General features: G+C 33.0%; 1 protein-coding gene across 3 annotated transcripts in view; it reads left to right on the top strand.

Annotated features, from left to right (window-relative positions):
- Positions 1-18487, top strand: part of LOC134240866 (TPR repeat-containing protein DDB_G0287407-like) — a 39888-nt gene that overhangs the window by 11402 nt on the left and 9999 nt on the right. For all 3 annotated transcript variants that reach the window (XR_009986536.1, XM_062722956.1, XM_062722957.1), the window contains exons 12-19: positions 2701-2840; positions 3306-3368; positions 3486-3534; positions 3881-4023; positions 9221-9386; positions 10156-10260; positions 12332-12465; positions 12625-12730. Coding sequence is in view for 2 of the 3 variants with exons in the window: in XM_062722956.1 (XP_062578940.1) it covers positions 2701-2840; positions 3306-3368; positions 3486-3534; positions 3881-4023; positions 9221-9386; positions 10156-10260; positions 12332-12465; positions 12625-12730 (906 nt within the window). In the remaining variant the exon portion in view is untranslated. The remainder of the gene's footprint in view (positions 1-2700; positions 2841-3305; positions 3369-3485; positions 3535-3880; positions 4024-9220; positions 9387-10155; positions 10261-12331; positions 12466-12624; positions 12731-18487) is intronic.

Here is an 18487-nt window from a genome sequence, read left to right as displayed (position 1 = left end):
ATTTGTGATTTTTTCTTATTTCTGTTTTCATCTCTAATATAGAACATCATATTGCTGTATTTAGTGTAACTACTGCTATTTATAGATGACCTGTGTTATCTGCCTGTCTACTGTTGTATTGTAACTACTGCTATTTAAAGGTGACCTGTGTTATTTGCCTGTCTACTGTTGTATTCAATGTAACTATTGCTATTTATAGGTGACCTTTGTTTTCTGTCTGTCTACTGTTGTAATGTAACTACTGCTATTTATAGGTGACCTGTGCTATCTGCCTGTCTACTATTTTATTGTATCTACTGCTATTTATAGGTGACCTGTGCTAAATGCCTGTCTACTGTTGTATTCAATGTAACTACTGCTATTTATAGGTGATGTGTGCTATCTGCCTGTCTACTGTTGTATTCAATGTTACTACTGCTATTTATAGGTGACCTGTGCTATATACCTCTCTACTGTTGTATTGTAACTACTGCTATTTATAGGTGACCTGTGCTATCTGCCTGTCTACTGTTGTATTCAATATAACTACTGCTATTTATAGGTGACCTGTGTTATCTGCCTGTCTACTGTTGTATTGTAACTACTGCTTTTTAAAGGTGACCTGTGTTATCTACCTGTCTACTGTTGTATTCAATGTGACTACTGCTATTTATAGGTGACCGTTGTTTTCTGTCTGTCTACTGTTGTATTCAATGTAACTACTGCTATTTATAGATGACCTGTGCTATCTACCTGTCTACTATTGTATTCAATATAACTACTGCTATTTATAGGTGACCTGTATTATATGCCTGTCTACTGTTGTACTGTAACTACTGCTTTTTAAAGGTGACCTGTGTTATCTACCTGTCTACTGTTGTATTCAATGTGACTACTGCTATTTATAGGTGACCGTTGTTTTCTGTCTGTCTACTGTTGTATTCAATGTAACTACTGCTATTTATAGATGACCTGTGCTATCTGCCTGTCTACTATTGTATTCAATATAACTACTGCTATTTATAGGTGACCTGTATTATATGCCTGTCTACTGTTGTATTGTTACTACTGCTATTTATAGGTAACCTGTGCTATCTGCCTGTCTACTGTTGTATGTATCTACTGTTTTTAAAGGTGACCTGTTGTATTGTAACTACTGCTATTCATAGGTGACCTGTGTTATCTGCCTGTCTGCTGTTGTATTGTAACTACTGCTTTTTGTCCCCCGCTTGAAAAGTGGGGGATATTAATTTGGGTTTGTCCGTCCGTCCGTCTTTCTGTTTGTCTGTAACGCTTTCGTTTCCACATGATATATCGAGAACCCTTTGAGCTTTTGCAATGAAATTTAGCATAGCAACTCCCTATGGACTAAAGAAGAACCGTATTGATTTTGAGGTCAAAAGATCGAAGGTCAAGGTCATAAATAAGCAAATTCTGTCTGTTATAACACTTTTGTTTCCACACGATATCTCTAGAACCATTTGAGCTACTGCAATGAAATTTTACATAACAACTCCCTGTGGCCTAATGAAGACCCCTATTGATTTTGAGGCCAAATGTCAAAGTTCAAGGTCGTAAATTTATACATTCTGTCTGTGTGTAACACTATCATTTCTGGGCGATATTTCAAGAAGATTTTGAGCTTATGCAATGTAATTTTATACCAAAACTCCCTAGGACCTCTCCCACCCCTCTCAAAGTGCCCCACCCTGTTTGTTTTATTAGTATTTATAGTATTACATGTCGCTATTTTTAGCACAGGGGCATGAGGAGAGTTATTGCGTATAAAATAGGTTCTCGGCAGACTTTATGTTCTTATTACATTTATTAGAATTGTTTAATAAAGGCTACATAAATCAAACGCCATGGATTGTGTAAAATTTTGAGAATAAATACCGAACATGAATGACTTCAGTTCTGCATATACCGCGGTACTTGACTCACGTAAAGCGATACCGTGGTCTAGTGGTATGTCTCTCGCTTCACATGTGAGAGGTCCCGGGAGCAAATCTCGGACGATCATTTTTTTTTAAAATACTTTTCTTTTTTCACTAAATGATAGCATTCAGCATGTGAAATGAAAAATTTGTGAGGTTATAAAATCATCATTTCAGTGTGATAAATATTCCATATAAAAATAATCTTCTATACACATAATAAAGAATAAGCAATCAAATCTTTATATGCATATTGACATACATGTATTTTATTTGCTTCAGTATACATTTAATAATTCTACAAATGCAATCAGGGGGATCCGACTTTTTCCCTAAGCGGGGGACACAAATTCTCTGAATTAGCTTGTTATAGGTGACCTGTGCTATCTGCCTGTCTACTATTGTATTCAATATAACTACTGCTATTTATAGGTGACCTGTGTTATATGCCTGTCTACTGTTGTATTGCAACTACTGCTTTTTATAGGTGACCTGTGCTATCTGCCTGTCTACTGTTGTAGTCAATATAAGTACAGCAAAACTCGGTTATAGCAAAGTCACAGGGACCTATGAAATTACTTCGCTTTATCAGTAATTCCTTGTAACCGTATAAGAAATTCATTACCGGTAAATTTCTATAGCTGGGAATCCAAGATGACTTCGCTATATCCAATAATTCGCAACATCCGTGTTCGTACTAAACGAGGTTTGCTATACTGCTATTCATAGGTAACCTGTGTTATCTGCCTGTCTACTGTTGTAATGTAACTCCTGCTATTTATAGGTGACCTGTGCTATCTGCCTGTCCAGACAGGGGATGTCTGAAGCAGAACTAACAGACATGTTCTCTGTCCCCTCTCATATTTGGTCACCACTCTTCTTCTCTGTGGAAAAGTACTTCATCGACCAAAGGGGTCTTATTCAGTAAGAAAGTTTTTTTTTTGTCAATAGGTCTCATTCATTTAGAATTTTTTTTTTGTCAAGTGTGAAAAAAATATATTGATTAATTTTACTAAAGGTGTACTCATATTATCTGATGAAAATGTATTTTGCATTTCTATTTGAATTCTAAGTTGTCCTATTAACATTAATGATAAGTACCTTTTGTTGACATAATTATCCTGGAACAATAACAGCTCTATTAAGAATTCACTTGTTTGTTTCTTTTTCATCAAAAGTTCAAGTCCCCTAGAGTACTTTCTATATTTTGATGACTGTTACGTAAATGAATTTAAAAAAAAAGAACAATTAAAGCTTTGAAAGGAAGCTTTCCTTGAATTTTCTGGATTTGTTTTTTAAAAGGTATGGATAGTAGAATTTTGATAAAAATAACAATTATATATTCTGCTTTATGAACATCACAGTTAATTTGGTATTTTTTCATTCAAGGTTTGGGTTTTCGGAATTTAGAGATGCAGTCAAAAGAAAATACTTAGCAGATGAAAACTTGAGGTAACACTTTAAAAAAATTAAATGTAATAAATATTAATAATTTTTTATTGTACATTAATATTACAATATTAATTCTTAATTTCTCAATTCTCACCTTAATTTTTATGTTATTTACAGGAAAAAGTATGTGCAGTGCATAGCTAATTATTTTGAGGGACAAAAACAGGTATGAACCTGATTAAGTATTTAAAAAAAAGTGTCAAAAGTTTTTTTTTAAAAAATTGATCTAATTCATTTTTAAAAAAAAATTCTCTTCTCCAATATTCATTTAATATTTTATTCATCATCATCATCATCCTTTACACCCTGTGTCATGTAGGGCAGCAACGAACTTCCTCTACTCTTGTCTATAATCCTAGGCCAGCCTTGTCAATGATCTCCAGGTCTGGTGCATTGCTTTTATCTCCTTTTTAACTGTCCTTTGCCATGATGTCTATTGCCAGCTAAAATTAAAGTATCTTTTGCTTTATAGGCTAAAAAGTATTTTTTGCTTTTTATTTTTTTTCTTTCAGAAACTATCAAAGCTGCACACATTGAAGAATAGCGAATTCGCAAGAATATCTTTAGAACTGCCATTTGCATATCAAACCTTACATGAAACAGAAAAATTAGCAGCGACTTTGTGCGACTTGTCAGTGCTGAGTTATCTAATAGAGTGAGTAGAACATTAATTTCAACCAACAGAGTACCAAAGGCTCATAATTTATATCTCCCCTTTCTGATAATTATTAGTATTCAATATTAAAATACTCATTTAAGCACTTACATGTATGTGGTCTACACTATTTATAATTATTATTTCTGCAAAATAAGGGTATATTCCAGTGTTTTCAATAAGAGCCGGCAACCGGCAAAATTAACCGCCTGTACGAGAAATTTTGCCGGCTATGAAATTTCCGTCATTAAGATTTTGCCGGGGCTGATACGTGAAATCCATAGATTTTATCGCAACTATTTCCATGATTTAGAGTAGCTTCCCTTGAGTGCGCTCTTTTTTCAAGGAAGTTTGATAAGATCGATCGTGTCATGCAATGGCAGCGCGGACAACGAATATTTGAGCGAAGTCGTGGAGAAACGTGCTGCTCCTGCTGTAACACATGCGTTTGAGATCACATACATTAAGAGGCCCTTCCAAAAAGAATTTTTTGTGTTTTATAATTTTGATTGAAAATTTATTGTGCGGCAGCCTTAATAATAAGTGAGGGGTTCCCCGGTGAAAAAACAGCAAATAAATATTAGTTTAAGACCTTACGAAAAATGTTGAATTCTTACAGAATTTCCTCAAACTGAAAAGTGTTAAGGTAAGACGTAATAATTACGAATGAAAGTCTTAATATTTTGATCGTGACTCAGACGTACATGTAGAAATTCTTACAGAATTTCCTCAAACTGAAAATGTAAAATTTTATTCTCATTTATTTGTGTAAAGATATCTTGAAATACAGGAACAGTATCATTTTCACATTTGGGAAGGTTTTAATGTACTAGTATTTTGTATCAAATTCCATTTTCTTAATTATTTTGTTCTGACAATCTGTACAAAATGAAAATGCCAAAGTAAATAAGTTTTAAGATTAATTTATGAAACGTCTAAGATTGCAGAATATTTCAATTTTTGGAGGGTACTGTATATCACCAAGTGTTTAAAAAAAATTATATTTTTAACTAAATAATTTTTTTTTGAATTTTGAATAAAAGACCTGACTAATTTATGTGAAAGGGACAAATATGTAGATTTTTCAGTATAATATTCTACCACAGACAATTGTCTGTACTAGAATTTCATACTTAAGTTGTCTATATGTTTGTATAAACACTTAGTTTTCAGAAGAAAAAAAAACTCAGTCTGTCAAAAAATTGTCAAACAAATCTGTGAAAAGGTAAAAAATGTTTTCTAATTGGCTTTTTAAGGTAAAATTTGATAATTGATAGTGACAGGAATGTGAAAAAATGGTACTTTTTTAATAGCATGAGAGGTAAGAAAATGAGTCAAAAAGGCTGATTTTCGTTTTCGGCCGGGGGGGCTTCGCCCCCCTGGGCCCCCTACCAGGGCTCTGCCCTGGACCCGCTGGGGGCCTAAGGCGGCCCCCAGACCCCTCGCCGAGACTGGTTTCCTGCTATTCCATCTATTTTTCCTTCTATTGAAAAACTTATTGAAAACACTGTATTCATAATCTGTATGAATATCATAATATACTAATTATGACAATTTTTTTAATTTCACTGTTTTTATTTACGATGTAGGAATCAGATAATGTTGAATTAGTTATCTGATATATTTAATACCTGTGAATGTCCTTTTATAACAATTACTGTATTTTACAGAGAAAATAATCACTAAAATAATTGACCCATGTCTATGTTTCTCACTGAATAAGTTAAACGGCAATGTACTTGTACTTGGAATTGTACATGCGGATTTATCCCTTATATTGGAAACATTATAATTTGCACAATAGACATATAATTGTTCTTGTTTTCAATTAAATATGAAATATGAATTCAACAGAAATAAAATTAAATTTATTCAATATACTTGGCAATCATACCGTCAATGGCGAACCAAAGTTTACACCTCGAAACTGTTATATTATGAACTCACATGTATGTTTACGTACTGTTTGTATTAAGTCGATCTTTTTTTTTCTAGCTATTAAATAATCATAATATATAATTTCAAAATTTTATAACTGAAATTATTTTTATAAACAAACTATTTTCTTCCGTGATTTTCTCGCACGGTGGAACAAGGAGGGTCCCCCAAGGAAACGGTAATGTCCATGTTGTTACACGGTGCGTCTCTGGAATAATCGCAATATACGCACACCGTGGAACACTGTGTACACGGTGTAACATGGAGTATTTTACACCTTGTATTTTCCACCGTGGGTTGGCAAAAACTCGTGAGCTGTACTGTACTAATTACTTCTGAGATGTATAAAAGCATATACACATAGTATAAAAGTATATATACATAGCATTAATCCTTGAATTTTTATACCCTAGGGAATGAAAATTTGAATGTGGGGAATTTTTTTTTTATTATTATCCATCTTTCCGCTGATTTTTAATTCAATTTTGGCAATATCTTAATATCTGAATATGTATATATATATATATATATATATATATATATATATATATATATATATATATATATATATAGTAATTTATATTAATTACTACATGTACTAGTATCATGAAGTCATCATATTTTGAGAGGTAAAATACATGAAAGTTTTATTTCAAGATATTTGTGTTATCACGTACATCAAGTAAGCCACTGAATGGATAAATCTAATGTTTCAAGTAAATTATATAAATATATATATATACATATATATATATATATATATATATATATATATATATATATATATATATATATATATATATATATATATATATATATAAAAAGCACTAAAACAACCAACAACACTGTATATCCTAAATGTCGGATCTATCAAGTAGATACAAGGTCACGGATGGAAATTTATATAAAGCACTAAAATGACCAACGACACGAACAATAAAAATTGTCAAATTTTCGGGACGCCCTGTCCCTTCCTCAGGACAAAGAAAAAAGTTAAAAAGTCATAAAAACAAAGGAAAAAGAGAAACACAAAGAACTAGCACTACTACTAAACTATTAAACACTAGATATTTACATAATTACATGTTGAATTGGAAATATTAAGAACACTGATAAAGAAAGAAATCCGGACCGCTGTGAAATGCGTCCGGTCTATCGGGTATACTCGGGTGAAGTGCGATTTACATAATTGAACGAATTAATTATGCTAATTAATTACAATAATCAGTAAATCGTACATTGGTTCATTATCTCAAAATGGCGTAACTTTACTTAATAAAGAATAATCAAAGAAAAAAAATAGCAGAGATATTTAAACATATGAATTATGATCCATTATAAATTTTCAAATATTTAAGGATTTATTACCGGGAAAAAAAATTAACAAAAGCGTAAACAATAAATAGTTTTGTGATAATTGAACGAATTAATTATGCTAATCAATTACGATAATCAGTAAATCGCACAGTGTTTCATTCTCTCAAAATGGCATAACTTTACTTAATAAAGAATAATCAAAGAAAAATAATATAGCAGGGATATTTAAACATATGAATTAAGATCCATTATAAATTTAAGGATTTATTACCGGGAAAAAAATTTTTTTAACAAAAGCTTAAACAATAGATATTTTAGTGGGTTGTCCGAGAGTTTGTGACGCAAATTAACAGTAGAGTTAACACTAAATTGAGAGAATAATCTTGTATGGTATCATCAGGAATTGGGTCTAGTTTACGTTCATTCTGGTGAAGTCATTTAGTTTGTTAATGCCATTAGGGCGGAATGACTTCAATCTGTGCATCCAGAACTTCTCTTTGCTTTTTCTCTGAGCATCTGTCCATCCTGGGTTATGGTCAGTCACCACTACTGTCATGTCCTCCCATTTGTGACCCTCAAGGTTGAAATGTTCCCCAACGGGTTCATTGAGTTTTTTGGTCCTAATGGTCGAGCGGTGGTTATTAACTCTCCTGCGGAGATCTCCTGTTTCACCAATATACTGTTTGGAGCAAACTTTGCAACTGATGAGATAAATGCAGTTGTCAGTCTGACAGGACAAATTCCCTAGTATTTTGAGATCTCCGCAGGAGAGTTAATAACCACCGCTCGACCATTAGGACCAAAAAACTCAATGAACCCGTTGGGGAACATTTCAACCTTGAGGGTCACAAATGGGAGGACATGACAGTAGTGGTTATTGACCATAACCCAAGATGGACAGATGCTCAGAGAAAAAGCAAAGAGAAGTTCTGGATGCACAGATTGAAGTCATTCCGCCCTAATGGCATTAACAAACTAAATGACTTCACCAGAATGAACGTAAACTAGACCCAATTCCTGATGATACCATACAAGATTATTCTCTCAATTTAGTGTTAACTCTACTGTTAATTTGCGTCACAAACTCTCGGACAACCCACTAAAATATCTATTGTTTAAGCTTTTGTTAAAAAAATTTTTTTCCCGGTAATAAATCCTTAAATTTATAATGGATCTTAATTCATATGTTTAAATATCCCTGCTATATTATTTTTCTTTGATTATTCTTTATTAAGTAAAGTTATGCCATTTTGAGAGAATGAAACACTGTGCGATTTACTGATTATCGTAATTGATTAGCATAATTAATTCGTTCAATTATCACAAAACTATTTATTGTTTACGCTTTTGTTAATTTTTTTTCCCGGTAATAAATCCTTAAATATTTGAAAATTTATAATGGATCATAATTCATATGTTTAAATATCTCTGCTATTTTTTTTCTTTGATTATTCTTTATTAAGTAAAGTTACGCCATTTTGAGATAATGAACCAATATACGATTTACTGATTATTGTAATTAATTAGCATAATTAATTCGTTCAATTATGTAAATCGCACTTCACCCGAGTATACCCGATAGACCGGACGCATTTCACAGCGGTCCGGATTTCTTTCTTTATCAGTGTTCTTAATATTTCCAATTCAACATGTAATTATGTAAATATCTAGTGTTTAGTAGTTTAGTAGTAGTGCTAGTTCTTTGTGTTTTTCTTTTTCCTTTGTTTTTATGACTTTTTAACTTTTTTCTTTGTCCTGAGGAAGGGACAGGGCGTCCCGAAAATTTGACAATTTTTATTGTTCGTGTTGTTGGTCATTTTAGTGCTTTATATATATATATATATATATATATATATCAGGAAATATTTGCAATTCATGTAAATGTACAATTGTTTTTATGAGGCCACTAGAATTTCAAACCTTGCATGGTGTTGTTTTCCAGTGGAAATCGGTACATAACAGAAGTGTATGACCTCTGGAAGTCCACCGGTTACCCTTGGGACGAGATCACAGAAAAGTATCTGGCAGTCGTGGATCTACAAGTAGCAGAACTGTACATAAATAAACAGGAAGACGGGGGTGTTGATCAGGAGAGCCCTGGCCTTATGGTTTGTACACATACTTGTACGGATTTCAGTTTCTTGAGCTGAAAAATCAAACAAAAATCAGCCAGATTATATGTTTAAACTGTCAGATGTTTTGCTATTAATTTACAAACCTTCAATTTTTTTCTGAAGAAGCACAAGTGTAAAGAAAAGGAGTTTTAATTTGAATATGAATAAGCCTTTAACCCAAATTGATTTAAAATAGAGTACTAAATCGGAATTCTGGAAAAAATACTGTTTAATAGTTAGCAATCCTAGAGCATTTGATTAATCTATATAAATTCTTTTCACCCAAATTATGTAATTACTAAATTTCTCATAGGGTCATGAACAAATGCTGTAAGTATTCCATATATAGGTCATGAACAGCTGCTTGTACGTCACATCTGTAGGTCATGCACACACACTTTTGGTTTTCCATAATAAGGCCATGAATACTGTGGTTGTTCCATCTTTAAGTCATGAACAAGTGCTGTAAATAGTCATGAACTCTAGGTTATGGCCAAGTTCTGAGGCTGTTTCATCTAAAGATAATGAACAAGTGCACAGGAGTAGCAGCTATAGGTCGTGAATAAGTGCTAGTGGTGTTACATCTGTAGTTCATGAACAATAGCTGCAATTGTTTCATCTATCATGGTACATTATAGCACATAAAAGACTGTAGGATAGATGCCCAAATACAGATTTACCTTTAGAAGAATTTTATTGCCTTTATTATTTTAATAACTTACTTTTTATTTGGGATGCAAACCTTATTCTTTCCTTTTTAAAGGTAATAGATGATCTCTGGAATATTAACAGATTGCTTGATTACGTCCATTATTTTAATGGGTGTGAAAAAGTCTTGGAGAGAATTCTGGACATTAATGCAAAAAATGTAAGTACAACAGTGTTAAAATATATCTTTTGTACATTTTTTTGGCAGAGAAATTAGAGAAAATATCACTTATTACATTACATTACAAATACCGTATAGCGGGTTATTTTAGCGGGGTGCTAATTTTAGCTTATTTAGGCGTTTTGATGGTAGCCCGCTAAAATTTTAATCGCTAAAAATAGTCAATACTCATCTTAGTGTTAATCTGCAAACCGCTGAAACTCTGTGTCAGCTAAAATAAATTTCGCCAAAATTATTGGCATATACCTTTGAGCAAGCATAACGCCAAATTTTACAACCGCCAAGAAAACCCGCTATACGGTATTACAAACTAACTTGTTCTAGATATGAAAATTGACACTGACATGAATTTTTTAGGTCACCTGAGTAAAACTCAGGTGACCTATTGCTATCTGTTTTTGTCCGTCGTCATATATCGTTCATCGTATAGTTCATCGTACGTCGTTCGTCGTCAATTGATGGTAAACTTTGGAACATTTTCAGCTTCTTCTCTGGAACCACTGAGCCAATTTCAACCAATTTTGGCATATAGCATTTATGGGTGAAGGGGAACAAAAATTGTGAAATTCATGGCCCCTGCCCCCCTGGGGCCTGAGGGGTAGGGCCAAAACCACTGAAATTAATGCAGTCTTTAAAAATCTCCTTCTTTACTCCTGGGCGGCATCAAGCAGTCAAACTGTTGGCATGATTGTAATCAGTATTGAGTCCTCTACCAAAATTGTGAAATTTCATGGCCCCAGGGCAGGGATTCTAGTGCTAGGGTGGGGCTATATAGAATATATAGTGAAAATGCATTATTTCTTTGAAAATCTTCTCCTCTGCTCATGGATGTTAAACAAACTAGCTGAGTACAAAGTTATGATGACCAAGAGTGCCTCTTTCAAAATTGAGAATTTCATGGCCCCAGGGTCGAGGTTGTGGTGTTAGGGCGGGGCTCTACTGATTATAATGTGAAAATGCATAAATTCTTTGAAAATCTTCTTCTCTGCTCCTGGGTACATGTATTAAATAAACTAACCAGGTACAAAGTTATTATGAGCAAGAATGTCTCTTTAAAAATTGTGAATTTCATGGCCCCTGGGTTGGAGGTTCTGGTGTTAGGGCAGGGCTCTATTTATAATATAGTGAAAATACATTTATTCTTTAAAGATTTTCTTCGTTGCTCCTGGGTATTGAATAAACTTAGTAGATGTTTATGTTGAACAAGAGTGGCTCTTCCAAAATTGTGAATTTTATGGCCCGTGGGTCAGGGGTTTTGGTGTTAGAGCCGGGCTCTATTGATTATATAGTAAAAATGCATCAATTCTTTAAAAATCTCCTTCTCTGCTCCTGGGTTTTAAACCAATGAATTACTGTATATACATAGTTATGATGAGGAAGGATGATTCTTCCCAATATGTGAATTTTATGGCCCTTGGGTCAGGGGTTTCTGGTGTTAGGGCAGGGCTCTATTGATTATATAGTGAAAATGCAACAATTCTTTGAAAATCTTTTCCTTTGCTCCTGGGTAATTTTCCAATGATGGAAGTACATATTTATGATAAAGTAATGTGCCTCTTTCAAAATGATTAATTTCACTGCCCTTGGGTCAGGCATACCAGGGGGAGGGGGTACTTAGTCTGAAAATAATTTAATGCTTTGAAATCTGCTCTTTGGTTTTAATCAACCTTTTATGATGAAATAAAAGTTATAATAAAATTTCCAAAATTTTGAAATATGTGGCCCCAGGGTTAGTGGTTCCTGTGGGAAGGGGTGCACAATGGTTGTTGTTACATGATACTCAGGTGACCTATAAGGCCCTTGGGCCTCTTGTTTAAATAAAATGTAGAATAAAACAAGTTTGAGAAGTATAGAACTGTCCAAAAGTGACAAATACCCCCACTAATACAAGTATTGATGTTCACAGTTTGTTTAAACATTTTCATAGAGTGAAAATTTACATGGAGGCCTTATCTTTGTGCAAACTCATGTTAGTGGTAGTACACTATGTGCCATTATAAATTAAAAAGAAAAGAATAAAAACCTAGGAACTCTCCTTTTGTGATTTTAGTACAATGAAGTCAACAAATCAAAGAATTTGACAAGGGAAGAGGCTTTGTACATGCTAGCAGTCGTGTATCATCACAATAGCAAACTGCAGAAGAGTACTGAGATTCACCAACAGGTGCTAGAAATTCGAGAAAAGTAAGTGATACAATTTTATTCAGTTATGATCTTTTTAATATTTCCTATGATCAATTTTATTGATAAAAACATTGACCATCTAATCTAAGATAATCTAATTAGTGTTGGGGATTTATTTAGATCACTGCTTTGTGTTTCTATTTATTTTGTTCATTTTAGGAGAGTACCAGATATGTCAACTGCAGACAAGTCAGACTTGGCAAAATTAGGTCACTCTTACAATGGAATTGGCACAAATTATCAAATCACAGCAGATTATGAAAAGGTCAGTTTATAATTGCATATATTTATACCCCCGTTCCAAAGGAGAGGGGAGGGGTGTATACTGTTTTACCCTTGTGTGTCTGTTTGTCTGTCTAGCAGTCTGTCAGTGTGTCTGTAATAATTTTTTGGTCGCAGTTTTCTCAGCAACTACTCATCGTAGATGCTTTAAATGGTGTTGCCATGGTTACTAAAAATAGACATTTCTGTGAAAAAACATTCAAAATGCTACTCCTCCTACAGTTTTGGTCTGATTTCAATATAACTTGGCACACAAGTAGACTACACTAAGATACATAATTCTTTGTTTCAGTTTTTGATTTTGTTGAACAGTGTTGCCGTGGTTACTAAAAATAGACATTTCTGTGAAAAAACATTCAAAATGCTACTCCTCCTACAGTTTTGGTTTGATTTCAATATAACTTGGCACACAAGTAGATTCCACTAAGATACAAAATTTTTTTTATTAATTTTTGATTTTGATGAATGGTGTTGCCATGTTTACTAAAAATAGACATTTCTATGAAAAACATTCAAAATGCTACTCCACCTACAGTTTTGGTCTGATTTCAATATAACTTGGCACACAAGTAGACTACACTAAGATACATATTTCTTTATTTCAGTTTTTGATTTCGTTGAACAGTGTTGCCGTGGTTACTAAAAATAGAAATTTCTGTGAAATGTTTTCAAAATGCTATTCCTCCTACAGTTTTGGTCTGATTTCAATATAACTTGGCACAAGTAGACCACACTAAGATACATAAATCTATATAAAGGTTTTTTATTTCATTGAACGGTGTTACCGTGGTTACTAAAAATAGAAATTTCTGTGAAAAAACATTCAAAATACTACTCCTCCTACAGTTTTGGTCTGATATCAGTATTGTTTGGCACACAAGTAGACTACACTAAGATACATATTTCTTTATTTCAGTTTTTGATTTCGTTGAACAGTGTTGCCGTGGTTACTAAAAATAGACATTTCTGTGAAAAAACATTCAAAATGCTATTCCTCCTACAGTTTTGGTCTGATTTCAATATAACTTGGCACAAGTAGACCACACTAAGATACATAAATCTATATAAAGGTTTTTTTATTTCATTGAACGGTGTTACCGTGGTTACTAAAAATAGAAATTTCTGTGAAAAAACATTCAAAATACTACTCCTCCTACAGTTTTGGTCTGATATCAGTATTGTTTGGCACACAAGTAGACTACACTTAGATACATAAATCTGTGTATAGGTTTTTGTTTTCGATGAACGGTGTTGCCATGTTTACTAAAAATAGACATTTCTATGAAAAAACATTCAAAATGCTACTCCACCTACAGTTTTGGTCTGATTTCAATATAACTTGGCACACAAGTAGACTACACTAAGATACATATTTCTTTATTTCAGTTTTTGATTTCGTTGAACAGTGTTGCTGTGGTTACTAAAAATAGACATTTCTGTGAAAAAACATTCAAAATGCTATTCCTCCTACAGTTTTGGTCTGATTTCAATATAACTTGGCACACAAGTAGATTCCACTAAGATACAAAATTCTGTGTATTTGTTTTTGATTTTGATGAATGGTGTTGCCATGGTTATTAAAAATAGAAATTTCTGTGAAAAGCATTCAAAATGCTACTCCTCCTACAGTTTTGGTCTGATTTCAATATAACTTAGCACACAAGTAGACTACACTAATATACATAAATCTGTGTATAGGTTTTTGTTTTCAAGGAACGGTGTTGCCGTGGTAACTAAAAATAGAAATTTCTGTGAAAAACATTTAAAATGCTACTCCTCCTACAGTTTTGGTCTGATTTCAATATAACTTGGCATTAGTAGACCACACTAAGATACATAAATCTATATAAATTTTTTAGCTCTACTGGTCAGAGACCAGAAGAGCTTATGCGATAGTAATGCGTCCAGCGTCCGTCCGTCTGTCCGTCTGTCTGTCTCTCTGTCTGTCTGTAAACAATTTTTCAAAATGCTACTCCTCCTACAGTTTTGGTCTAATTTCAATATAACTTGGCATACAAGTAGACTACACTAAGATACATAATTCTGTATATCGGTTTTTTATTTTGATGAACGGTGTTGCCATGGTTACTAAAAATAGAAATTTCTGTGAAATTCTTTCAAAATGCTACTCCTCCTACAGTTTTTGACTGATTTCAATATAACTTGGCACATAAATAGACTACACTAAGATACATAATTCTGTGTATCGGTTTTTGATTTTGATGAACGGTGTTGCCATGGTTACTAAAAATAGAAATTTCTGTGAAATTCTTTCAAAATGCTACTCCTCCTACAGTTTTTGACTGATTTCAATATAACTTGGCGCACAAGTAGACTACACTAAGATACATAATTCTGTATATCGGTTTTTGATTTCGATGAATGTTGTTGCCGTGGTTACTAAAAATAGAAATTTCTGTGAAATTCTTTCAAAATGCTACTCCTCCTACAGTTTTTGACTGATTTCAGTATAACTTGGCGCACAAGTAGACTACACTAAGATACATAATTCTGTGTATCGGTTTTTGATTTCAATGAACGGTGTTGCCGTGGTTACTAAAAATAGAAATTTCTGTGAAATTCTTTCAAAATGCTACTCCTCCTACAGTTTTGAACTGATTTCAATATAACTTGGCACACAAGTAGACTTCACTAAGATACACAATTCTGTATATGTGATTTAGACTTCGATGAACATCATTGCCTTGATTACTAAAAATAGAAATTTCTGTTTAATACTTTCAAAATACCACTCAAATACAGTTTTAGTCTGATTATAATATAATGTGGCATGCAAGTAGACTACACTAAGAACATAGAAAGACTTAATCAAGGATCATTATTCTATTTATTGCTGTTATAAAGTTTCAATTCCCAACTGCTTAAGTATTTTTCGCTTCCTTTGCTATAAGAACAAACCAGTAGAGCTTCAGTCTCGACAGAGACTTCTGGTTTTAATTTCATTGAACGGTGTTGCCGTGATTACTAAACATAGAAATTTCTTTGAAAAAACATTCAAAGTGCTACTCCACCTACAGTTTTGGTCTGATACCAGTATTGTTTGGCACACAAGTAGACTATACTTAGATACATAAATCTGTATATAGGTTTTTGTTTTCGATGAACGGTGTTGCCATGTTTACTAAAAATAGACATTTCTGTGAAAAAACATTCAAAATGCTACTCCTCCTACAGTTTTGGTCTGATTTCAATATAACTTGGAACACAAGTAGACAACGCTAAGATACATAAATCTATTTGTCAGTTTTTGATTTCCATGAATGATGTTAGCGTGGTTACTAAAAATAGAAATTTCTGTGAAAAACATTCAAAATACTACTCCTCCTACAGTTTTGGTCTGATTTCAGTATAACTTGGTACACAAGTAGACCACACAAAGATACATAAATTTGTATATCGGTTTTTGATTTCATTGAACGGTGTTGCCGTGGTTACTTAAACTAGAAATTTCTGTGGAAAAACATTCAAAATGCTACTCCTAGTTTTGGTCTGATATCAGTATTACTTGGCACACAAGTAGACTACACTAAGGTACATAAATCTGTATATAGGTTTTTGATTTCATTGAATGGTGTTGCAGTGGTTACTAAAAAATAGAAATTTCTGTGAAAAAACATTCAAAATGCTACTCCACCTACAGTTTTGGTCTGATTCCAGTATAACCTGGCACACAAGTAGACTTCACTAAGATACATTATTCTATATACTAGTATCAGTTTTTGATTTTGATGAACAATGAAGCCTTGGTTACTAAAAATAGAAATTTCTCTGAAATACCGTATATACTCACCTATAAGTCGGCTTTTTTGGAGTTAAACTTTGGTCCAAAACTCTATGTCCGACTTATTGGCGAGATATAAAAAGATTGGTATTTTAAAAGGCCAAAGAGACTTAATCAAGGATCATTATTCTATTTATTGCTTTTGTAAAGTTTTAAGTCCCAACTACTTTTCTCTTCCTTTATTATAAGTACAAACCAGTAGAGCTACAGTCTCGACAGAGACTTCTGGGTTTTTTTTTCTATTGTGTATAGTTTTGTAAATTGAATAATGAAAAATAATACCGATCCAGGGAGCTCCTGGCACCTCAAGTGAGGTATAAACAGAGGGCTTCTGCAGAAGTTTTACCTCAATATTTGTTGTATGTTATTGGAAATAAATGTATTATAAAAAAACTTCCTGTTCATCCGTGCGTCTGTCCGTAACATACATAACAAATTTTCGTAACAGTTTTCTCAGCAACTACTCATTGCAGATGCTTGAAATTTAAGCACATTCTTTGCTGAGGCATGCCATATGATGGGATTCATTTTTGTTTAAATCTGGTGTCAACTTCGTGTTCATCTGTGCATCTGTCCTTACCATACATAACAAATTTTGGTTGCAGTTTTCTTAGCAACTACTAATCACAGATGCTTGAAATTTTAGCACACTCTTTGTTGAGGCATGCCATATGATATGCGATATATTTTTGTGTGAATCTGATGTCATCTTCTTATTTATCCATTCTACTGCCAGTAACTTTACTTGTGTTTATTATTATGATAGTGTATATTCACATCAGAGTGGGGGTATTACTTGTGAACATTGGCTCACAGACTTCCCGTCACATTTTCGAATGTTTTTCAGTTGAGCTTAATCTAGAAATAAAGTAATAATTTTATATCTTCACAAAGTGATTTGCTCAACTTGTGACACTGAACAATAAACTGTCTTACTGTGAAGCTTAGAAAATATTGGAAATATTGAAAATACTTTTTTTTCAATCAAGGATTAAGTGAAAATGTAAATATATTGAAAAGAAAAAGAAATGCAGGGTTAACTCTTTGAGGGAAAAATGTATACATGTATAGACATATCTTCCATTATTCCTATCTAACATTTAAGATATCAATTCAAATAAATTGTAAATGAAATCTAATTCAATTTTGACCAATAATTCATGACTTTAAGAAACTCATATGAAAGCCCTATATACCCCCCATAAGTTAAAAATTGAAATTCTCATAATCTCACATGTCTCCGTGCAACTAGTACTGCCACAGCCTTGATTCTCCTTTGCACTGTGTTCATCATTGTGTTTATATCCTTCCAATAGGGATATTGTTCAACTCTTCCGACAAGGCAGCCCTTAGTTGATCCAGACTAGCTTAAGGGCATTTTGAACCCTAATTATGATGTCCACTTACTACCACAGATCTCTGATGAGAAAAAGATCAACTATGATAACCATTTACTTCCATGGATGATGCACACTACCATGCATCTTTCAGATCCTGGATCTGACCTACATTTTCCAGATGAGTGATCAGGTCTAAGTTTTTAGAGCATGCATGCTCATTTCCAAGGAACTACAGACTGTATATTCCTTATGGTGACCAAACATGCATGGGACAATCAATATGAATCTGAAGCATATACAATTTTTGATACAATTACAAGTAGCTTGAAGTATGAAGCATTGCTTACTTTTTTTAGAAATGAATATTATGTCAAAACATAATGTGAAGAAATTTTGATATGGTAAATAAAGATATCAATAATTTGTTATCTCATAATAAATTAAAATTAGAAATATGAGGTTTACATGAAAATAATATTCACTATCATACCTATCTAATTCTCATTAGAAAACATACTCACTGAAGCGTTGCTTTTTAAATCGGAATTGTTTTCCATGCTTGTAAAATAATAATTATGCATCCATCAACAAGGATTAT

The sequence above is a fragment of the Saccostrea cucullata genome, unplaced genomic scaffold (assembly GCF_032062105.1).
Source record: "Saccostrea cucullata isolate Sc308-1 unplaced genomic scaffold, CSIRO_AGI_Scuc_v1 ctg247, whole genome shotgun sequence".
Taxonomy (NCBI): domain Eukaryota; kingdom Metazoa; phylum Mollusca; class Bivalvia; order Ostreida; family Ostreidae; genus Saccostrea; species Saccostrea cuccullata.
This window is presented reverse-complemented; position numbering and strand designations above follow the sequence as displayed.